The 21010-nt window shown below is 37.0% G+C and overlaps 1 protein-coding gene across 1 annotated transcript; it reads right to left on the bottom strand.

The window, feature by feature from the left end:
- Nucleotides 1-4224: 4224 nt before the first annotated feature.
- SULT1C4 (sulfotransferase family 1C member 4) lies at nt 4225-18332 on the bottom strand. Its single transcript, XM_049781353.1, has 7 exons — nt 18094-18332; nt 13436-13561; nt 11890-11987; nt 10920-11046; nt 10619-10713; nt 5754-5934; nt 4225-4388 (listed from the first exon to the last, which is right to left on the bottom strand). Exons 1-7 carry the CDS (start codon nt 18245-18247, stop codon nt 4282-4284), a joined length of 888 nt encoding a protein of 295 aa, XP_049637310.1. The 5' UTR covers nt 18248-18332; the 3' UTR covers nt 4225-4281.
- Nucleotides 18333-21010: the final 2678 nt, after the last annotated feature.

Genomic DNA, 21010 nt, shown 5'->3' with positions numbered 1-21010 from the left:
TTTTACTACTGGTTTCTTAAAGGAGCACTGTAAAAACAATGTTAGTGTGGCAATTATCATTTGCATGGGCCCACCAAAGTATGGGGGTCATGGAAAGTAAAAACTTTGGTCTAAGTACAAGGAGACCCTACCCCTGAAGTTTCCTGACATAAGACCATTTCTAGGCTCCAGGCAAACTAGTTTGTCCAATCCCGGTCATTGTCTGTAGTGCTCATACAGTTATATTTTTCACAGTTTCTGTTGTCGATCTCACGTTTCTGTATTGAAGGTTCTGGAATCTGTATATCCTACATTGAAGTCAGGATGGTGTGGAGCGGCATCTAATTTCAACTCACAATTAATGGGCAATACAGAAAGCCCTGTCCAGTACGCAGTTGTTGTTTAAGTCTTCTCAGTGTTAAGGGAAGACTCTTTTGGGTAAATCGATGTCAGAGCAGTAGTAGGGTCTTCCCTGGTAGAGGATTGCTTCCAGGTGAGGTCATAAACAACGTTGGATGTTTCATGGATGGCTTCCCTGGTTCAGGGGTGACTGGAAAATACCCAAACCTCTGAGGCCTGTGCCAGGTCATCATGTCAATATTCAGGGTTTGTAAGGTTCCATTGCATCACAAGATTTGTGTGTTCCTATCTCTATTAGATAAGAACTCATTTGTATGTATGTATTTTATTTATATTTGTATGTATTTTCCATTTTAATGTGCCCATGAAAACAAGGAATAATGCCACCTGGCATTATCAGCGCATAAGGGGGCCACAAGAACAATTCCAACAATCCCCGTGACCTGGTTCAAACATAAGCATTAAACTGAGGGACTCTTTCACCAAAATTTCTTATTGAACCGTTCACAGCGAGATTGGTGCCTATGGGGATGCTAGAATAAGTCCAACAATCCAATTGACTTGGTTCTTATATAAACGTTAAATGGAGGGACACTTCTACAAACTTCCTTATTTAACAAATAACAAAGGGAAGGAAAGATAGAGAGGGATTCTTTCACCAAAATACCTTATTGAACAGTTCACAAAGAGGAGAAAAGATAAAAAGTGGGGAAAATAAACAATCTAACTTAAGACAGTGGACTCAATTGTCACCGTTCATGGGAATTAATCAGAAACCTACTATGGTAGCAACCACAGTTACACAATGAAAGAAGGAAGAGGCCAAGAGGCCGCTGAGAGCAAACAAGTAGGAAAAGAGTACTGGCCTCTTCCCAGCCTGAGAGTCCATCTTCTCATTTTTATTTTGAAAATATATGGTACCCCCACCCGAAGTGGTCTCTTCCCAAACAGAGAGTCAATCCTCCCATTTTTATTTTAAATATATATGGTACCCCTGCGCGGTTTTTTAAATGGAGACCAATGAGAAGAAAAAAGAAAATACCAGTGAAAGTCATGACGTAATGTCTCAACATACACCAGTACTGCATCGGCCTGCTATGCACCCCATGTGTCCCCCACTTAGTGTCAGGAAAGAAAAGGGGAAAGCCTGAGGACCACGATAGAGTCCACCTGGGCCGGCAACCAGGGAAGGCCTGGAGTAGGGGGGGAAATAGGGGAATGGCTGGAGGCCTGCCAAACCTCCCAGCAACCCCCAAGCTAGGGAGAATGCCATCCAGCATGGGAAGAAAAAAAAGAAAAAATAGAAAAGAGAATAAAGAGAAAAATATATAAAAAGAAGAAAAAGAAAACAAAAAAGAGAATAAAGAGAAAAAATGTATAAAAAGAAGAAAAAGAAAACAAAAAAAAACAATAAAGGAAAGAGGGCTGGTGTGGCAAGGTTTTGTGCTTTTTTTTTTTTTTTTTTTTGCATAAGCACAGTATGTATTGTGGAAATCAGAAAGGGAATTCCTGTGGCCTAACAGATACAGGGTTTCTCCACCCTTGAAGCATTCTGCCATGGGAACAACTACAGGCTCCATACTTGCTCATTTTCACATCCTAAGGTCTTTTTTTGGTGCCAGGAAACTTTCCGTTCGGTTGTGAATGATAATATCAGGCCTCTGTAGCTATAGATTTTGGTATTTGCACAGGTCATAGGACAAAGGCTAGGACAGAGTCTTTATAGTTCTAAAGTTCTGTTCCATCACTGTTGTTGTAATCAGTCTTCTGTAATTAATGGTCTTGGTTTTTGCTCAGATCCTAGGACAAAGCCTAGGATGGAGTCTTTCATTATGGTTCCAGAAGTTCTGCTCAGTTGCAGTTGTCATAGTCAGACCTCTGGAATTAGAAATCTTGTTTTTTTTGTACAAATCCTCAGCCAAAGCCTAGGCTTGGCTCTTTCTTACTGGTCCTAGGATGAGTTTTGCCCAGTCATGGTTGTCAAAGTCAGTTTTCTGTAGTTAGTGTTCTTGGGTTTTGCACAGAGCAAAGGACAATGTGTCTTCTGATTTTATCTTACCATTAGGTGATGAGATATGGGGATATATATATTAATCTTAATCACAAAAGAATTGCCAAATGTAGAGGCTTTCAGAAGAACAAAAAATCTATTCAGTTTGCAGGGATTATGAGAGGAATTGGAATTGGAATTACACTGGTTGTTGAAGCAAATTTTAAATATGCAGAAAAAAAGAAAAAAGAAATTCTTGTGAAGACATGAAGAAAATAAAACTAGTAGGGATAGAAACCTTTAAGATGTGATCAGAACTCAGTGAGTAGGCTAATTTGCAGACGTATGCAAGATTTGGAAGGTGAATGAAACTGAAGAGATTATTTGAAAGATAATATCACATATATACATATATATGTGCTTTAGAATTCATGACTTTGAAGAGTCTGGAATTTATTTTTCAGGCAGTGAAAATTTAGAATCTTTGAAGGACTTTGAATGAAAAGAATGAGATAGTCATGGGTGCCAGAGTGATAAGATGCTTGCCTTGCATGTGGATTCTATTACTGGTATCTCATAAGGTCCCTTGAGCACTGCCAGGAGTGATTCCTGAATGCGGAGTTAGTAGTAACCACTTAACACTTAACACTGTTTTGTGGCCTCAAAACAAAATGAAAACAAAAAGAGATATAGAGTTTTGTTTTAGGGAATAAACTTAGTTGATATGTAATGAGCCAAAAAACAAATTATGAAGTGTAAACTAGTCTAGGGAGGAGGTAAAAGGATTCTGAACAAGAAAAATGCAATAGAAATGATGATTTAGGAGGGAAAACTACAAATATTGCTTATGTATTAGAAGGAGATAAGTCAAGAGGTTTAGCCTAGGATTGTAGTTTATTACTGACTGGGGTTAGGAGAGTGAATTTAATTAAATATATGGGCTATAATAAGAGAAGAAGGGGAATATATGACAGTAAGAACCATAAAATGGATTAGAGGTTTGTGTGGAGATAAGAGTTGCATCATTATTACTTGGATACCAAGAACTTGCTGGAGGAGGCTTGCTCTTCAAGCCTATTTACTCCCTTGAGTAGGTATCTTGCTTGTCTGTTTCTTTGCTTACTTATTTCCACTCAGGGGAAGCCTTTGCTCTCCCTGGAGCATGTAGTTATCCATCTTTACCCAGACAATCTTTCTGAATAATTTAACTTACTTGCTTCACCAACACACCCACAAAATTACTGGGAAAATAGTCATTATTAAATATTTAATCACCCTTTCAGTATTTAGGATCAAAGCAATAGTAATGTGGGTAAGGCGCTTGTCTTGCACACAGTCAACTCAGGTTTGATCCCCAGCATCCCATATGGTACCCTGAGAATATCCAAGGGTGATTTCTGAATGCAGAGCCAGGAGTAATGGCTGTGCACTGCCAGGGGTGGCCTGAAAAAGAATATATATGTGCATTTTTAAATATGCTGACAAGAAAATTATCACAAACTAAGTATAAGGATAGTAACAATGATAATATTGATTATACCTATTAATTTATTGAACCTTCATCTGCTCACATCGCCAATTTACTCCCCCTCTCCATCTTGTTTCTGTAACCTCTATTGTTTTTAGATCAAATAAACACTTGGTATAAGAACCAGAATTCAATATGTATTCCAATTAATAATCATTTATTGTTTATTATCTTGTACATTGCATAATGAATTAAAAGTTTAGGTTTTTCTGGGGCCAAAGTGATATCACAGCAGTAGGGCATTTGCCTTGCACGTGGTCAACCAAGGAAGGACCTGGGAATCAATTCTTGGTATCCCATATCCCCCAAGTCTGCCTGGAGCGATTTTTGAGCACAGAGCCAGGAGCAACTCTTGAGCACTGCCAGGTGTGGCCCAAAAACCAAAACAAAAAAAAAAAAACATTAGGTTTTCTTCTTATTAGAGTTAGAATTGGAAAGTTAGATTCGTGTCAGCCATTTTCTTTTTGTAATCCTCATCAAATATCTCATTCTGAGCCACAGTAAAGTGATTCTTCCAGTCTCCAGTTGTCCCTGAAATAGTCAAGCGAGAGAGTCAGTAACCATTGAAAAAATTTGGGCTTTTCTATTCTCCTGTTTTATGGTTTCTAGCCAATCTTCCAGGAAAGGCTGGTTATACTCTCAGAAATCTCTCCTGGATTGGGGGACCTTATGAGACACCGGGGAATTGAACCACGGTTCGATCTAGGTCAGCCATATGCAAGGCAAACGCCCTACTGCTGTGCCACCACTCTGGCCCCAAGGGAGTTTCTTTTCTAATTGTGAATCATAGATAGTTAATGGGAAAATGAAACAGTCACATTAAAATATCTGGCCTGAAGAGCCTGATATCTTAGCAGTTACCAATTGCTGTCAAGCTGTGTAGATGAACCAAAAGGGTCTATTTTAGGGAGAATTTGAGGTACACTTTTACGAAAGAAAAAAAAAATACACTTAGTTGTAATCTCATTTCCTTCCTCAGATATATTTTTTTTTACTTCATAGTGCTTGTCATTCTTATTTTGTGCAGCAGTTATTATTTATGCCTTGAATAGAACTTTATAAAAGATGGATTTTTGTGTATTTTGTTCACTTCTATGAAAATTCTATAAAATTTTCTATAAAACTGCTGCATAGTAGTTATCCAATTAGCCTTCTCAGTGGATAAATCTAATAGAGCCCTCTCTAAATGGGTTTTAATCCACCTAACTTCATTCTATGTGTTTTTCTCTTATTTGCCTGAATTCTGGAGTAAATATGAGATGAACTATAGAATTTAGACACCAAACTATTTTACATTTGTGGCTAAACAGTCTTTGGTTACTTAAATACCTCTTTTCCCAGTATTTTTACCTCTTATTTTTCTTAGCTATAGAAAAAATATTCACAAAATTAAAATAATGTTGATTTTTCTTTCTGGGCTTTTACTATTTTCTTTCTCCCTCCATTTTTCCCCTTCTCTTCCTTTCTTTTTTCTTTCCCTTTTCTTCCCTTCTTTATTTCTCCCACACCTGCTATTCTTAGGGCTTGCTTCTGGTTCTCTATTCAGGTATCGCCCCTGGTGGCGGTGCTGAATATTACACTGGAGTTGGCAAGGCAAAATGTTTTTTTTTTGTTTTTTGTTTTTGTTTTTTTGTTTGTTTGTTTGTTTTTTTTTGGTCACACCCGGCAGTGCTCAGGGATTTTTCCTGGCTCCGTGCTCAGAAATTGCTCCTGGCAGGCATGGGGACCATATGGGACGCCGGGATTCGAACCGATGACCTTCTGCATGAAAGGTAAACACCTTACCTCCATGCTATCTCTCCGGCCCCAAGGCAAAATGTTTAATCTTTATATTATCTCTTGTGTATCAGTACTGGACCATTTAAAACTACTGCAACCAAAAGAAAATATACAAACCTTTTCTCATAAAAGGAGAAACAGAATGGTTCATGATTTCAGTAGGCATCGATGTGTAGTTTGCCATTGGATTCTTCTTCATGACATCAAAGGCAGTGTGATAGACAATTTTATCTAGAGTTTTATCATCCAAGTCTTTTCCAATAAAATTTGCCAGCTTCTTGATTTCATGCTTTGGATTCTATAATTAGATTAACAAGAAAAAGGCATATTTGATGCAAAATAATTAGTTAAAAGTAGAAAATGACAAAGAACATGAAAACTGGGCTACAGAACTGAGTTTACCATAGGAGGGAAGAAGGGATGGTGAGGGTGGAGGTAGACAACATGAAATTGAGTTAATGGTGAAAGGAAGCATACACTCTGGTGGAGAGTGTGTGTTGGAATATGGCATTTATGAAACCCTAACAACTAGCAATACTGCAAATCACAATGTCTTAAAAACCAAAATATTGATGAAAAGATTATAAAAATAAAACAAAAATAGATGAGAAAAAATGAAATAAACTGATGACAGTAATCAGTAGTATGACATTAATTAAAAACTTTGAAAATCTTGGGGCCGGAGAGATAGCATTGAGGTAAGGCGTTTGCCTTGCAATCAGAAGGACGGCAGTTCAAATCCTGGCATCCCATATGGTCCCCTGAGCTTGCCAGGAGCAAATTCTGAGCATAGAGCCAGAAGTAACCCCTGAGCACTACTGAGTGTGACCCAAAAGCAAACAACAACAACAATAACAAGTACAAACAAACAAAAATTTGAAAATCTTATGTATGAGGTCGGAAAGCTAGCATAGCAGTAGGACATTTGCCTTGCATGCAGCCAACTGAGGATGAATAGTGGTTTGAATTACAGCATTCCATATGGTCCCCTGAGACTGTCAGGAGTGATTTCGAGTGCAGAGCCAGGAGTAACCCCTGAGTGCCTCCAGGTGTGAACCTCCCCCCCAAATCTTATGCACGGTTCATTTTCTAAAAAGGACTCATTTTAAAAATTAAATTGGAATTATTAAGCTTTCTTGCTCTTAACATTGAATCATCAACAGAGTAGTGTTGGGAAAGATTTACTACATAGTAATATGGAGTTGACTTGGTCAAATTGTTTCTAAACATCCTGCTAAAGTCAGTTAGGGGAATACCATTTCATGTCCAGGCATAGCCTCTTCATATTGCTCTGATACAAACTTACAGGCAAATATTACTTACATGGAGTTTTGTTATACTAAGTTTAATAGCAGCCTTTTTTCCTATGGTCTCCTTAGTTTTCACATATATGCATAAATAGCAAACTATACCCTTATATAACTCTCTATCATAATATTTTTAATGAAATGTTTATATCTGGGATTTTGTCATTAGCTAACTTTTTGTGATTAGATAATTATCTCTGAACTAAAATAATATATATATATAATGTTTCCCTTAGTATATGGGTGATTAGAGTCTCCTTTGTACATTTTCCTGTCATTTACTATCTTAGCATTTTTACATTAAGTAAACACAGGAGAAGAAATTTTCATACTGTAAATTTCCTATGTAAATAAACTTTACTCATGGTTCTGAGGAAAGTAGAGATATAACAATTAGTCTGATTTTTGTTTTGGTGCTACAGATATCAATGCTCAGGGTTTACGCTTGGCTGTGATCTCAGGAATTATTCGTGGTGGTGGTTCAGGGTCCATATGGGATTCTAGGGAGCAAATTTGGATTAGCCATTGTGCACTTCCCATTGGCCTTCCCACTGTGCTATCTCTTTGCTATCCCTAAACTTATCTGTTTTTAGAAAGAATTTGAATCTAAAACAAAAAACAGGGACTAGACAGAGTATAGGGTACGTGTCTTGCCTTTTATACAGTCACCCTGGGTTTGATCTCCTGCAGCACATATGGTCCCTTGAGCATCACAAGGTATGATTTCTGAGTACAGAGTAATTCCTAAGCTCTGCTGAAGATGGCAATAACTCAATATAATAACTAAAACATCAATAAAATCCAAAATTCATAGATACCGAGTCATCAGATATGGGAATTGAAGAAGGTAAAAAAAATGAGTAAAGGAGGTCAAAACTTCATGAACTAAACAAGTCTAGTTCATATTATGAACTAAACAAATCATGGGAATGCAATATGAAGCACAGTGAAAATCATTAGTGATACCAGATTGCATCTTTAAAGGTTTCTAAGAGAGTTGTTTTAAAAGTTCTCATATTAAAAAAAAATTTGTAACTCTAACTGTAGAATTCACTAGCCTAATTGTGGGTATCATTTCACAGTATATAAAAATATCAAATAATTATGCTATACATTTGAAACTAAAATGTAGTATCTATTATATCTTAATAAAAACTAGTAAGTGACTTTTACTCTTGACATTTTATAGAATTAATAATTCAATATTGACTGAATCTACATACACCTAAATCTACAAATACAACCAAATCTTTTGGGAATCAGTTAAACCCACACTGACTCAGCAGACTTAGCATGAACTTTGAGATAGACTTAGTCTGTGAAGTACCTTTGGAGAACCAAAGATTTCAATTATAAATTCAGAAACAGAGTCCATAATTCTTTATGCATTTCTATATTTATAGTCACATAGGTCACTGAATAGTTAATTATTAAAGAATAATAATTAACTAATGATAACTAGTAGTTAACCACTAACATATTACTCAATATATTACTATTTCTTACTTATGGAAACCTATTAAATCTTTAAGGAGTTAAATGTCATCTGAATCTATAAAGCACACTGAGGAAAGCAGAATGCTTCAAGATCTAGGCCCTAAAAAAGTTTTCAACAATAGAATGACAATGTCAAAAGTTACGGAATCAAAACTAAACAATGAAACTTCATCAAATAAAAGGTTTGTGTATGTAAAAGAAACATGGGCTAAAACTAAAAGATATCTGAGTGGAAAAAAATATTTGCACTTAACACATCAGATAAAAGCTTGATATCAGGATACACAATGTACTCAAAAAGCGGAATGGGGTGGGCATCTAAAAACCCATCAAAATATGGGAAAAAGAAATGAACCAAGACTTCTCTGAAGAAGACCAACAAATGGCCAACAGGAACCTGTAAAATATTTATCATCACTTATAATTAAAAAAATTAAAATCATTATGACAATAAGATATTATCTTACACCAGTGAGAATGGCACATATCAAAAATACTGCGAACAGTATGTGTTGGTGGGGGTGTGATGAAAAAGTAAGTATCATCCACTGTGGGAATGTTGTCTGACTCAACCCCTATGGAAAACAGTATGGGGAATTCTCAGTAAACTCAGAATTTAGCTGCCATGACTCATCAATTGCACTTTTGGGTATCTATCACCAGGACAGAAAAACATTCATTCTAAATGATGCCACTATAAGATGCCACTTACTATATGCACACCACTATTCATTGCAGCTCTCAGTAGACTAGTTAGGATTTGGAATCAACCTGAATGGATCATAAAAATGTGCTGAATATACACAATAAAATACTACATAACTCTAAAGAATGATGTAATAATGCAACTCGTTGCAACATGGATGGTTCTGGAAGATATATTAAATGAGTAAGCCAAAAGAAGGATAAACCAGGATAATAACACTGATGTGTGGTATTTAGAATAACTGCATGAGGCAATGCAATGGTTTAAAGGGTGTTACCTAGATTACCTTTTGCCCCAAAGTATAATAAGGAGAAGGAAAGAGAGTGGAAGGAGAGAAAGGCAGATGTAAAATAACAGGGGGTTTGGGTTAAGGTAAATTGGTGGTTTTAGGAAAAGACAGAGCTAAATATCCAAATCACAGAGTGAACAACACTGAAATCTTGAGATCCAAACCTTAACCAAACTTAAAAAGAGTGCCTGTGAAGATGTTAGGCTGGGAAGGGGAGGTATGGGAAGATATCTAGAAATGTAAGTGAAGGGAGTTTGACATTGGTAGTAGGATTGGTGCTGAAACATTGTATGTCTAAAACATAACTATGAATAACTTTGTAAATCACAGTGCTTTCATTTTAAAAGTTTAATTAAAGAAGTTAAGGGTTTTCATGAGTAATTGTCATTAAACTAATTAATAAAAAACAATGAAAGCTATTTCTAAAAACTATGGTGTTCATCATAGGAGTGCTATAATAATTACTGATTTTAAAACTGTACCAAACATATATAACTATAAAATATTTTATGCATAAAAAGAATTTTATAAAATAATTTAAGGAAAATAGTTTTATTTTGTTGTATTTGTCTATCAGAAAATTATGCATTGCTGTACTCCAGTTTACCTGGAAGTTACAGATAAGAATGTGATATAGGGGCTGGAGAGATAGCATGGAGGTAAGGTGTTTGCCTTTCATGCAGAAGGTCATCGGTTCAAATCCCGGCATCCCATATGGTCCCCTGTGCCTGCCAGGAACAATTTCTGAGCATGGAGCCAGGAGTAACCCCTGAGCATTGCTGGGGTTACCAGCAATTTTTGGGTGACCCAAAAACCACAAACAAAACAAAACAAAAGAATGTGATACATCCCCTGTGTATATGGTACATGGACAGATATAGAAAATTAAATACAACAGTTTTATATTTTCTGTTTTAATTTGTGGATCCCCACTGGGGCCCATACTTTATAATTTAAGTGTTATATATGGTAAAATGAAAACATGTTAGGGGGCCGGAGAGATAACATGGAGGTAAGGCATTTGCATTGCATGCAGAAGGTTGGTGGTTTGAATCCTGGCATCCCACATGGTCCCCCGAGCCTGCCAGGAGCGATTTCTGAGTGTAGAGCCAGGAGTAACCCCTGAGCGCTGCCGAGTGTGACCCAAAAACCAAAAAAAAAGGAAACATGTTAGATAGCTTACCTTTTTCATATCCTCATAGAAGAGGTAGAGAATGTTGTGTTGGTCTTTGGCTTTCCACCATCCTTTCACATGGTCATACCAAGATCCCCAGCACACTGCAAGATTAGATAAAAATGTAACAAGTCACAGAATCCTAACAGCAAATATTCCATTGAAAACAAAATTCCTGAAGAGAGGGAGACTGTCACATTGATGGTTCTGTCAGGTTTAAGAAAAATAAAATCCTCATTGTCCTAAATAACTCATTGTAGAGTGTTAGAGAATTTTAAGAAAGGGAGGAAACAAAACTGAATTCTCTTACCTTTCCCAGTCATAAAAGTCTCAAAATACTCTTCCCAAGTTCCTGGATGAGGAAGTGTTCTATTCATCCTCTGGAAATGGTAATAAGATACCATATTGTCCTTGGCATTTCTAGCTACATAGATTATCTGGTAGGGTTGAGGTGGGGTTTGAATAAAAAGTAAAGGAGAAACAAGAACAGGTTTAGACCTCTGGAGACATTACATGCAATTTTTTATATGATACTTTTTTTTAAAATCTTGGTTTAATTTTGTTTTGTTTTGGTTTTGGACCACACCCAGCGGCTCTCCAGTTCTTTCTGGCAGGTTCTGAAGACCACATGGGATGCTGAGTAGGCTGCATGCAAGGCAAATGCCTCACTCACTTGCTATTGATCCAGCCCCAGTTTTAAACGTTTTTAATTAAGGCATCATTATTTACAAGTGCTTTTCATAATACAGTTTCAGGCATACAATGTTCTAACATCAGTTCCACTATCAAAGTCTGTTTCCATCCACCAATGCCCTAGGTTTTTTCCCACCCCCTCAGTCTGCCTCCTTGACAAGCATATTTTAAAATTTGTTCATTGTAGTTTAGGATTCATGTTTGCAGTGCTGTTGGCTCTGTGGATTAGATATATACATAAACCTCATCTTTACACCACTTATGTGCTAAGGCTTCTGCCCATTATCCCTATTATCTCCTTTCTATCTCTTCTTACTTCCCTCCTTGGTTTCTTTTCCATCCTGATTTTATTTTTGTATCTTGCATTTTCTTGTTCTGTTATTCTATATATTACAGACAAGTGAGATCATCTTGTATTTTCCTTTGTAGGAGATACAAGGACATTATGTAAATTTGAATGCTGACTATTGTAAAGATATGAACCCTTTCTTTTTTTTTTTTAACAGCAATGAAGAGTATTTAGAGAAAATTGATGTAAGAAAACATGGTTCCAATGAATACAACTCTTAATACCTTTCATACTTTACCTTACAGTTTTTCTCTAGGAAGGATGGTGGCAGCAACTGGATGGGAAGATGTGTTTTCAGAGTTCGTGGTGAGGGCATATTATTAGCCTGTTCCAACCCTGTGAAATAAATTTTTGATAATTTTCCACTATTTTTCTTTATTCACTTAAAAATGTTAGTACTTCCATTGTAATCACTAAGGAACATTTCAAGGCAATTATAAGAACATTAGAATGATATGTAGATCTTAATATGTCTAAAATATGTCAGGCCTATTAGTGCAATTTTAGTCTAGAGTAGTTTTATACTGAGCAAACAATAAACAAAACAAGAATCCGAACTTTCAAATTCTTCCTCTGTGAGATCATCATTCTTAGACTCAACTTCATGGAGAATCTAATTAGAGAATCAAACGTTTGTTTAAATAGTAATCCTACTAGATTTTTCTAACATTTCCTATTAGAAAATGTCCAATAGTTCAATGACCAGGTATAATTAAAAAATAGAGGGGCTGGAGTGATAGCAAAACAGGTAGGGCATTGGACATGATTGTCTTATGTTCAATCTCCGGCATCCCCTTAGCCCACCAGGAGTGATTTCTGAGCATAGGGGTCTCAAACTCAATTTACCTGGGGCCACAGGAGGCAAAGTCGGGGTGATCCTTGAGTGCAAAGTCAGTAGTAAGCCTTGAACATTGGGTGTGTGTGACCCAAACAACTAAAACAAAATAAGACAAAAAAAGATTCCTCTAGGGCAGGGCCACAAAATGTTGTACGGAGGGCCGCAAAGGGCCCGCGGGTTGCAAGTTTGAGACCCCTGATGCTGGGTGTGGCCCCAAAACAAAATAAATAAATAAATAAATACATAGAAAAAGGTCACAAAATCCAACAGTAGTTGTTTGGAAACCTAGAATTAAATTTTTTTTCAAAGTAATGGTATTCTTTTTATATTTAAAAAATAATTTCCCCCTTCCCTCCCTCTCCCTTCCCTTGTTGTGATGACTGTGAATTACAAAGTACTTGGTTGTTACACCTGATTGTGGTGCTTGTTGCAGGCTACACAGTTAGTTGTGGTGCTCAAGTTTTGCTTGTAGTGTTCATACCACACCTGGTTTTGAAATGCTGAGATGGCATATGGTACTGTGGTACTGATGGTCACAAATGACAGTGATACCAGGATTGCACTTAGCACATGGGGTAGCACTGGGAATCAAAATCATGGCCTTATGTCTGTAATTTAGACACTTTACTACTGAAGTTCTGTAATATTTTTTTATGCAGCATGAATTTTAAGAACCAATCTTAAATAAAAATCTTTTTTTTTTTTTTTTTTTTTTGGTTTTTGGGCCACACCCGGTGACGCTCAGGAGTTACTCCTGGCTATGCACTCAGAAGTCGCTCCTGGCTTGGGGGACCATATGGGACGCCGGGGGATCAAACCGCGGTCCGTCCTAGGCTAGTGCAGGCAAGGCAGACACCTTACCTCTAGCGCCACCGCCCGGCCCCTTAAATAAAAATCTTAAGTGTTTATGCAATACCATAGTCAACTGTGGCTACTCTATACTCACCATTGATTAAGGGTGGGATTATCAACTCGATGAAAGGAAATCGTTCATGAGTAGGAGCTCGTTGACTGTGGTCAACATTACCTTCATTTTGTATTAAGTCCACTATCTCTTGAGTCCAGGTTGTTCCTTATTTACGTGTAATATGAAGATACACAGACATTTATTAAACAATATTTCTTAAAATGAAAGTTTTTAGAAAATTCTATGTGAATTTTAGAGCTAAGTTTAAACAAAATTCAGAAAACATCACAATTATCTATATCTTGTATTTTCATTATAGAACTTGTTATGCAAAGACTCCATTTTGAAGTGAATGTTAGATAATTAATTTTGAAGTGGTTGTTACATATTTAATTTTGTTCTGTTGTGACTATTACTTTATAGTATTGATATAGTTACTTTAACAACTACAATTGTTCTTTAAAAGGCAAATGAGACTTTACCAGATTATATCACAATGAGGCTCTGGAACCCTCTGTTTCCCAAGCATGCTACCTGAATAGGAAGAACTAAAGAAGTGTTAACTGAGTAAGTAAATAATTGGGATCAGCAGTGACATTAGCAGTGTCCACTTTTACAACTTTCTTTATTCCCAGGGTTCAATGGCTGAAAAGTGTATTCTTTAGACTATTTTGCACTAAGATTCTAAATCCTATTTAGATTCTGTCAATAAATTCATTAACATAAGATTTAGAAGGTAGAAAGGAGTTATAATTCATTCTTCCTGAGTAAAGGCAACTACTGGTGAACCCAAAAGATAAAATACTATAGAGAGCATTTTGAATCAAGAAATTGAATCCTTATTGCCACCTCTGATGCTGGGAATAAGGGCCACTATCTCCCAGTTTCAGTGGTTTCTGTATAATGCCTGACTGATATTTATCAACTTTATCTTGTGAAAAAGACCTAATGCATCAAATGTTCTAGCATAATTAATATTGAATGGATGTTGGATAATTGAAGGATTTTTTAAAAAAAAATCTTGCATCCAGCTGATCTATTTTTCTGACATCACCTCTCATTGTAGATTCTTTTACACTCTCAATTTGGTGCTTTTACAATTGTAGAAGAACATATATTACATTTTATTTTATTATTTTAAAAATAATTGCTGTATTATTTGACTAATAATAAAATATTTTACTTTACTTAGTAAAGATTTACATTATATATCCTAGAGGATTTTACAATTTTTTGGAGTCAACTTTTTTTTGGGGGGGTCACACCCAGCATTACTCAGGGGTTACTTCTTGCTCTACACTCAAATCACTCCTGGCAGGCGAGGGGGATCATATGGAATGCTGGGATTTGAACCACCATCCTTCTGTATGAAAGGCAAACACCCTACCTCCATGCTATCTCTCCGGCCCTGGAGTCAACTTTTTAATAAGAGACAAATATATTTTAGCTCCCTACTCAAAGAATGTTAGAGCCTTTTGTACTAGTTTTACATATTTATTCTTAATTTATGGCCTTGTGCTAATATTGATATATATTGGTTACACCAGAAATTGAATTACCTCTGGAAAGGCCAGTGATTCTGTGATATAATTTTTCTTGGCTTATTCACAGAATCATTATTATTTTCTAAATAGTTTTTTTTTCCCGTTGCTTTCAAGGGTTACTCCTGGCTCTATGCTCAGAAATCTGGGCCAGAGCAGTGGCACAGTAGTAGGGCATTTGCCTTACACGCGGCTGACCCAGGACGGACCTTGGTTCGATCCCTGGCGTCCTATATGGTCCCCAGAGCCAGGAGCGATTTCTGAGCCCATAGCCAAAAAGGAACTCTTGAGCATCATTAAGTGTGGGCCAACAACAAACAAATAAAACAAACAAACAAAAACAAACAAAAAAAGAAAGAAAAAAAAGAAATCACTTCTGGCAGGCTTGGGGTACCATATGGGATTTGAACCACCATCCATCCTGGATCAGCTGCATGCAATGCAATGCAATGCAACGCCTTACCACTGTGCTATTTCTCTAGCACCAGTTTATGTTGTTGAAGCTAGAGAGATAGTACAGTGGGTAAGGTACTTGCCTTGCATGCAGCCAATCCAGGCTAAATCCCTGTAACTATATGGTTCCCCCTAGCCCATGAAGAGTAAGCCTTGAGCATAGTCTGCTGTGGCCTGAAAGCAAATAAAAACATTTCATATCCACTATATTTTTGCATATTCTTATTTTTTAATATAGTGATAATGTATAAGGTTTAATGATAATTAAATACTATGTTATTTGGTAAGTATTTTAGTATACTTTTTAATTATTCAAGCCCCATATACCCTATGGCCATGGAAAGTCTAAATTGACCAGATCATTTTTTGAAAGTCTAGAAGTGACATACCGAATGGTACTCAGAGGCAACTGGCTGTGTTCTGGAGAACTTATAGTACTGGGATTAAATAGAAAGATTCCTGATGCAAGGTGCATGCTTGAGCTCTTTAAATTATTTCTTTGGCTCAGTAAACTAAATCTTAATGTTCATATATAGCAGGTAGAAAACAAAAAAGAAAATAGATCTGGACAGGAGAGATAGCATGGAAGTTTGTTTTGCATGCAGAAGGACGATGGTTAGAATCCCAACATTCCACATGGTCCTCCGAGCCTGCCAGGATTGATTTCTGAGTGTAGAGCTAGGAGGAACCCCTGAGCACTGCTGGGTGTGACCCAAAAATCAAAAAAAAAAGAAAAATATTAGATCTAATGAGATTAGACATACAGAGAGAGATAAGGATGAAATTCAAGTAGTGAGATATGATATCTTTACCAGTAATTATGATATAGAAATAACTAGGCACAGGGAAAATAGGCAAAAAAAATAGGGAAAATTTTTTACACTAAGAATAAAGATTTATGAAATATTATTTGAGCTATACCTGGTTAATGACAAAATGAGTGTCAAAATGATAGTTATCTAAATATCATGTCTATCTCAATTTGACTTTGTTTTGTTTTGTTTTTGGGTCACACCCAGCAGCACTCAGGGGTTACTCCTGGCTCTGCACTCATAAATCACTTCTGGCAGGCTCGGGGGACCATATGGGATGCCAGGGATCGAACATGGTTCTGCCTGCTGTTGGCTGAATGAAAGGCAAATGCCCTACAGCTGTGCTCTGGCCCCTCAATTTAACATTTTATAGTCTTTAGGCTTCAATAACAAGGTAAAAAGTATGCCCAGGACTTAAAAGATATGCCTGGGGCTAACAATAAGGTGAAAAATATAGTTGCCCACTTTCCTTATTATGGGAAACTCCTCTGGATTATTCCCTGGAGCTTTCTATCTCATTTTAAATGAAACTATGAGTTATGCTTGCTAACTTGGTCTTTCTTGCTTCCAAACTGATCACTAAAGACAAAGGACTGACTTAGTAAAGCAATTGCTTTTAAAAAATCTCATTTAGAAAAATTTAGTCCTGGGCCCAGAGAGATAGCACAGCGGTGTTTGCCTTGCAAGCAGCCGATCATGGACCTAAGGTGGTTGGTTCGAATCCCGGTGTCCCATATGGTCCCCTGTGCCTGCCAGGAGCTATTTCTGAGCAGACAGCCAGGAGTAACCCCTGAGCACCGCCGGGTGGGTGTGGCCCAAAAACCAAATTAAAAAAAAAAAAGAAAAAGAAAAAAGAAAAATTTAGTCCTGAAAAGCTCCTTTTATTAAGATTTGAAAATCAGAATGGTTATGCAATTGATGAACAAATGAACATCAAAGACCCTCATGAAGCTTGCAGAAATCTTCAACATGAATTTTAGAGATAGAGAAGGATTTAAGCACAATCTCAGAAAATTACTTAGTTTAGACTAGATGGTCTGTGTGTCTTGCCCTGTGTGATACAAAAGTGATGATAGACTTGAGATTTTGCAAAGAAAACATATATGTAATTGTGGACCTATATTAATTAGGTTTAGAATTTATGTAAAATAAATCACCCCCAAATTTTTATGATCTAGTAGTTGAACTCCAATTTGTCTTATTTCTATAATAATTACTAAAACAGAAGTAAATACACATCATACAAATGAGATAAAGTGGAAATTTGAAGACTTCTAAAGATTGTCCTAGGGGCCGGAGAGTTAGCGTGGAGGTAAGGCGTTTGCCTTTCATGCAGAAGGTTGGTGGTTCGTATCCAGGCATCCCATATGGTTCCCTGAGCCTGCCAGGAGCGATTTTTGAGCATAGAGCCAGGAGTAATCCCTGAGCGATGCCGAGTGTGACACAAAAATAAACAAACAAACAAAACACAAAAAAATGAAGGTTGTCCTAGTGAAATCAATAATTTAGAATGCAAACTCCTACAGTTCTTCCAAGTTCTGACAGCACCCCTATCTACTTCATATACAGCAAATAGTTTTTGGTTTTTTTTTTTAAGATCTTCAGTTGGGAATCAAATAAATCAGTGTGTTCAGTTCTGTTATTCTTTAGGATTTACTTGAGGGAAGTAAGAAATATGTACAACAAAGGAAGAATTATATTCTCAAAACCTGCACATCATATCAATTTTTTGGTGTGGTTTCAGTTTCTATAAGTAGTTTGTCACAAATCTATCAAATCTATCTTCTCAGTAAACATATTTCTACTCAAATTCATATTGGCTATTTCATTATTAATGCATAATTTCAGACACTCCTATCTCCTTCATTTCCCACTGCCTTCCTCCACATACCTGCTTTAGGATAGGTAGAAACAAGCAAATCATCAGGCTTGGCTTGGAAGTTCCAAATCTGATCCCAGAGGTCACAGGTAGGTGTGGGCAGAAGAATTCCTTCAATGTAATCAGCAGCTAAGCGCTCCCCTTCATTATATTTCAAATCTTCCATTTTTTAAGGCCTTTTGTGCCAGAAATCAGATACTGTTCAAAGCAAAACACAGTCTCTCAGCACAGTTCTGCTTTCTTAATTTTGTACAGCCAGCCTGCTCCCAATCCTGCGAAAACAAGCAATTGAGAGGAAAAGTTAACTATAGGCCAGAAAGTTCTTCGCTGTTTAGGACTTTATACTTGGGTGGTTTCCTAATGAGTTTCTGCCTCCTCCCATCAAAAAGCTGTTACATAAACCAGAGGCTTGCACAATTCCTGGAGGGTGTGGCTTGTTTATATTCAGCCTGGATCCTTTGTTGTTAGTTTGAAAGTATTAGTGATGTATTGTTTATCATTTTTATCTTTATATTCATGAAGTAATTCACAGACTTAACATTGTTTCTTTAGAGAATGTTCAACTAATTAAGAGTGGAATTTGCCCTTGAAATCAAGAATTCAGCAGAATGATTTCCTTACAGGACTTTAAAGAATGCTCTGTGGACTGAACAGTGAGGCTATAACACAAATAACTGAGTCAGTTATTGTGTTTGTTTTTGTTTGGGGGCACACACATTATCCAGGAATTACTCCTAACTTTGCATTCAGGAATCACAGGTGGCGGTGTATAGGGGACCCATACAGAATGCAGGGGATGAATCAGGGTTGGCTGTTTATTTTTATTTTTATTTTTATTTATTTATTTTTTTTTTGGTTTTTGGGCCACACCCGGCAGTGCTCAGGGCTTACTCCTGGCTGTCTGCTCAGAAATAGCTCCTGGCAGGCACGGGGGACCATATGGGACACCGGGATTCGAACCAACCACTTTAGGTCCTGGATCAGCTGCTTGCAAGGCAAACACCGCTGTGCTATCTCTCCGGGCCCAGGGTTGGCTGTTTAAAAGACAGGAGCTTACCCACTGTAAGTTTTTTTTCAAGGGTAAAATTAATAAAGTTCTCTTTTTGTGCATACTCTTCAGGATTAGTAGTGGTTTGTTCACGATTTGAAAACAGATGTCATTTAAATAAAAAAGGTGGAGTAAACTAAAACAGGATACAAACCACTTGTTTATTTTTTTCTTGGAGTTTTTTCTCAGACTCATGTCAGAGTTCCCCATAATTTTTGCCTTCTGGAAAGCCTGGATTTTTTTTTTTAATTCTGGTTTCTTCTGTAGTTGGAACTATTTCTGACTCTTGACATTTTTCTCTTGTTTCAGTCATACCTTTTCTGTTAACCACTTCTTTTATTATTTTAATTTTTTTGTTTGTTTTTTGGGTCACACCCAGCAACGCTCAGGGGTTACTTCTGGCTCTATGCTCAGAAATTGCTCCTGGTAGGCTTTAGGAACCATATGGGATGCTGGGATTTGAACCACTGTCTTTCTGCATGCAAGGCAAACACACTACCTCTATGCTCTCTCTCTGGCTCCTTCTAACCACTTCTTTTTTTTTTTTTTTTTTTGATTTTTGGGTCACACCCGGCAGTCTGGCTCAGGGGTTATTCCTGGCTTCATGCTCAGAAATTGCTCCTGGCAGGCTCAGGGGATCATATGGGATGCCAGGATTCGAACCAATGACCTTCTGCATGAAAGGCAAACACCTTACCTCCATGAGATCTTCTGGCCCCATGCTACCACTTCTTAAACAGGGCTAGATCTATTTTTTTTTTAACTACTAATTATTACAGGTCTCCTATCTAGTTGCCCAGTCTCATCTGTGGCATTATTAAGAATATTTAGTTTAGTTTAGTGTAGTTAATCTATGATGTGTTTCTTGGTACAAGATTTCAAAATTCCTAGGAAATCCTCAAGTGACTGGGTTGCCTTTGGTTAATGAGATCTTATGTCATCAGCCACATGATAAAACTGTTCTCTAGGCAATCTCCCCTCTCTTGGGAATGGGGTTGAAACTAGTCCCTTTTAAATCTTACCCCAGGTTAGGCCAATAAGGTAATTTCTGGTAGGTTCTTATAATATAGTGAATTTTGTTTTGTTTGTTTTGGGGCTACACTTAACTCTGCTTTTAACTTGCTCCTGACTCCTCACTCAGGGATCACACCTAGTGGTGCTCTGGGAACCATTTAGGGTATTGGGAGATTGAACCCGGGTCAAATATGTGCAAGGTAAATGCCCTACCTCCTGTAATATTACTCTAGCCCCTGATATAGTAAATTTCAATAAATAGGTTCTTAAAAATATCTGTGTAAAATTAGCACATATCTCAGTTGTCTTTGATATTATATTTACATTGTTTTTCAATTTGAGTAGACATGCTCATGGCTACGGTTTTGGTTTCTGATGATATGCCATGTCTAGTCTTCTCACTGGTTTTGTTATAGGAATAACTACGGACAGGGGAAATAGGGATAAATTAGGGAAAGAAAAATTTTATTTGCCTTGAAAAATTTCCAGGACCAGACCTGACAGACAAACTTATAGTCATCGTGAATATCCCACGTCCTCTTTCTTTTGAAGCTATAAGGATATAGGAGGTCAAAAAATAATAGCCAGTGGGACACACACAAACACAAACACATTTACTTGGCAATTATACTGATATTTATTTTCTCATTTCCTTGCTAAATCTCTCAAACCTTCATGTATTTAAACTTGTTTTAGTTACTTTAAAAACTAGCAGCTCACAAGAAGTATTGATCAACATGGACAAGAAGAAGAAATATCAAGAGATAGAATGCAAAAGACACTTTAACCATGGAGGAAGAGATTCTTCTAGTGGAAGAGAAGATAGGGAATTCCACATTTTATTAGTAAATTTGTACAAGATCTTGT

Source organism: Suncus etruscus, chromosome 9, assembly GCF_024139225.1.
Source record: "Suncus etruscus isolate mSunEtr1 chromosome 9, mSunEtr1.pri.cur, whole genome shotgun sequence".
Classification (NCBI taxonomy): domain Eukaryota; kingdom Metazoa; phylum Chordata; class Mammalia; order Eulipotyphla; family Soricidae; genus Suncus; species Suncus etruscus.
Note: the sequence above shows the minus strand (reverse complement) of the source record. Positions and strands in the feature narration are given on the sequence as shown.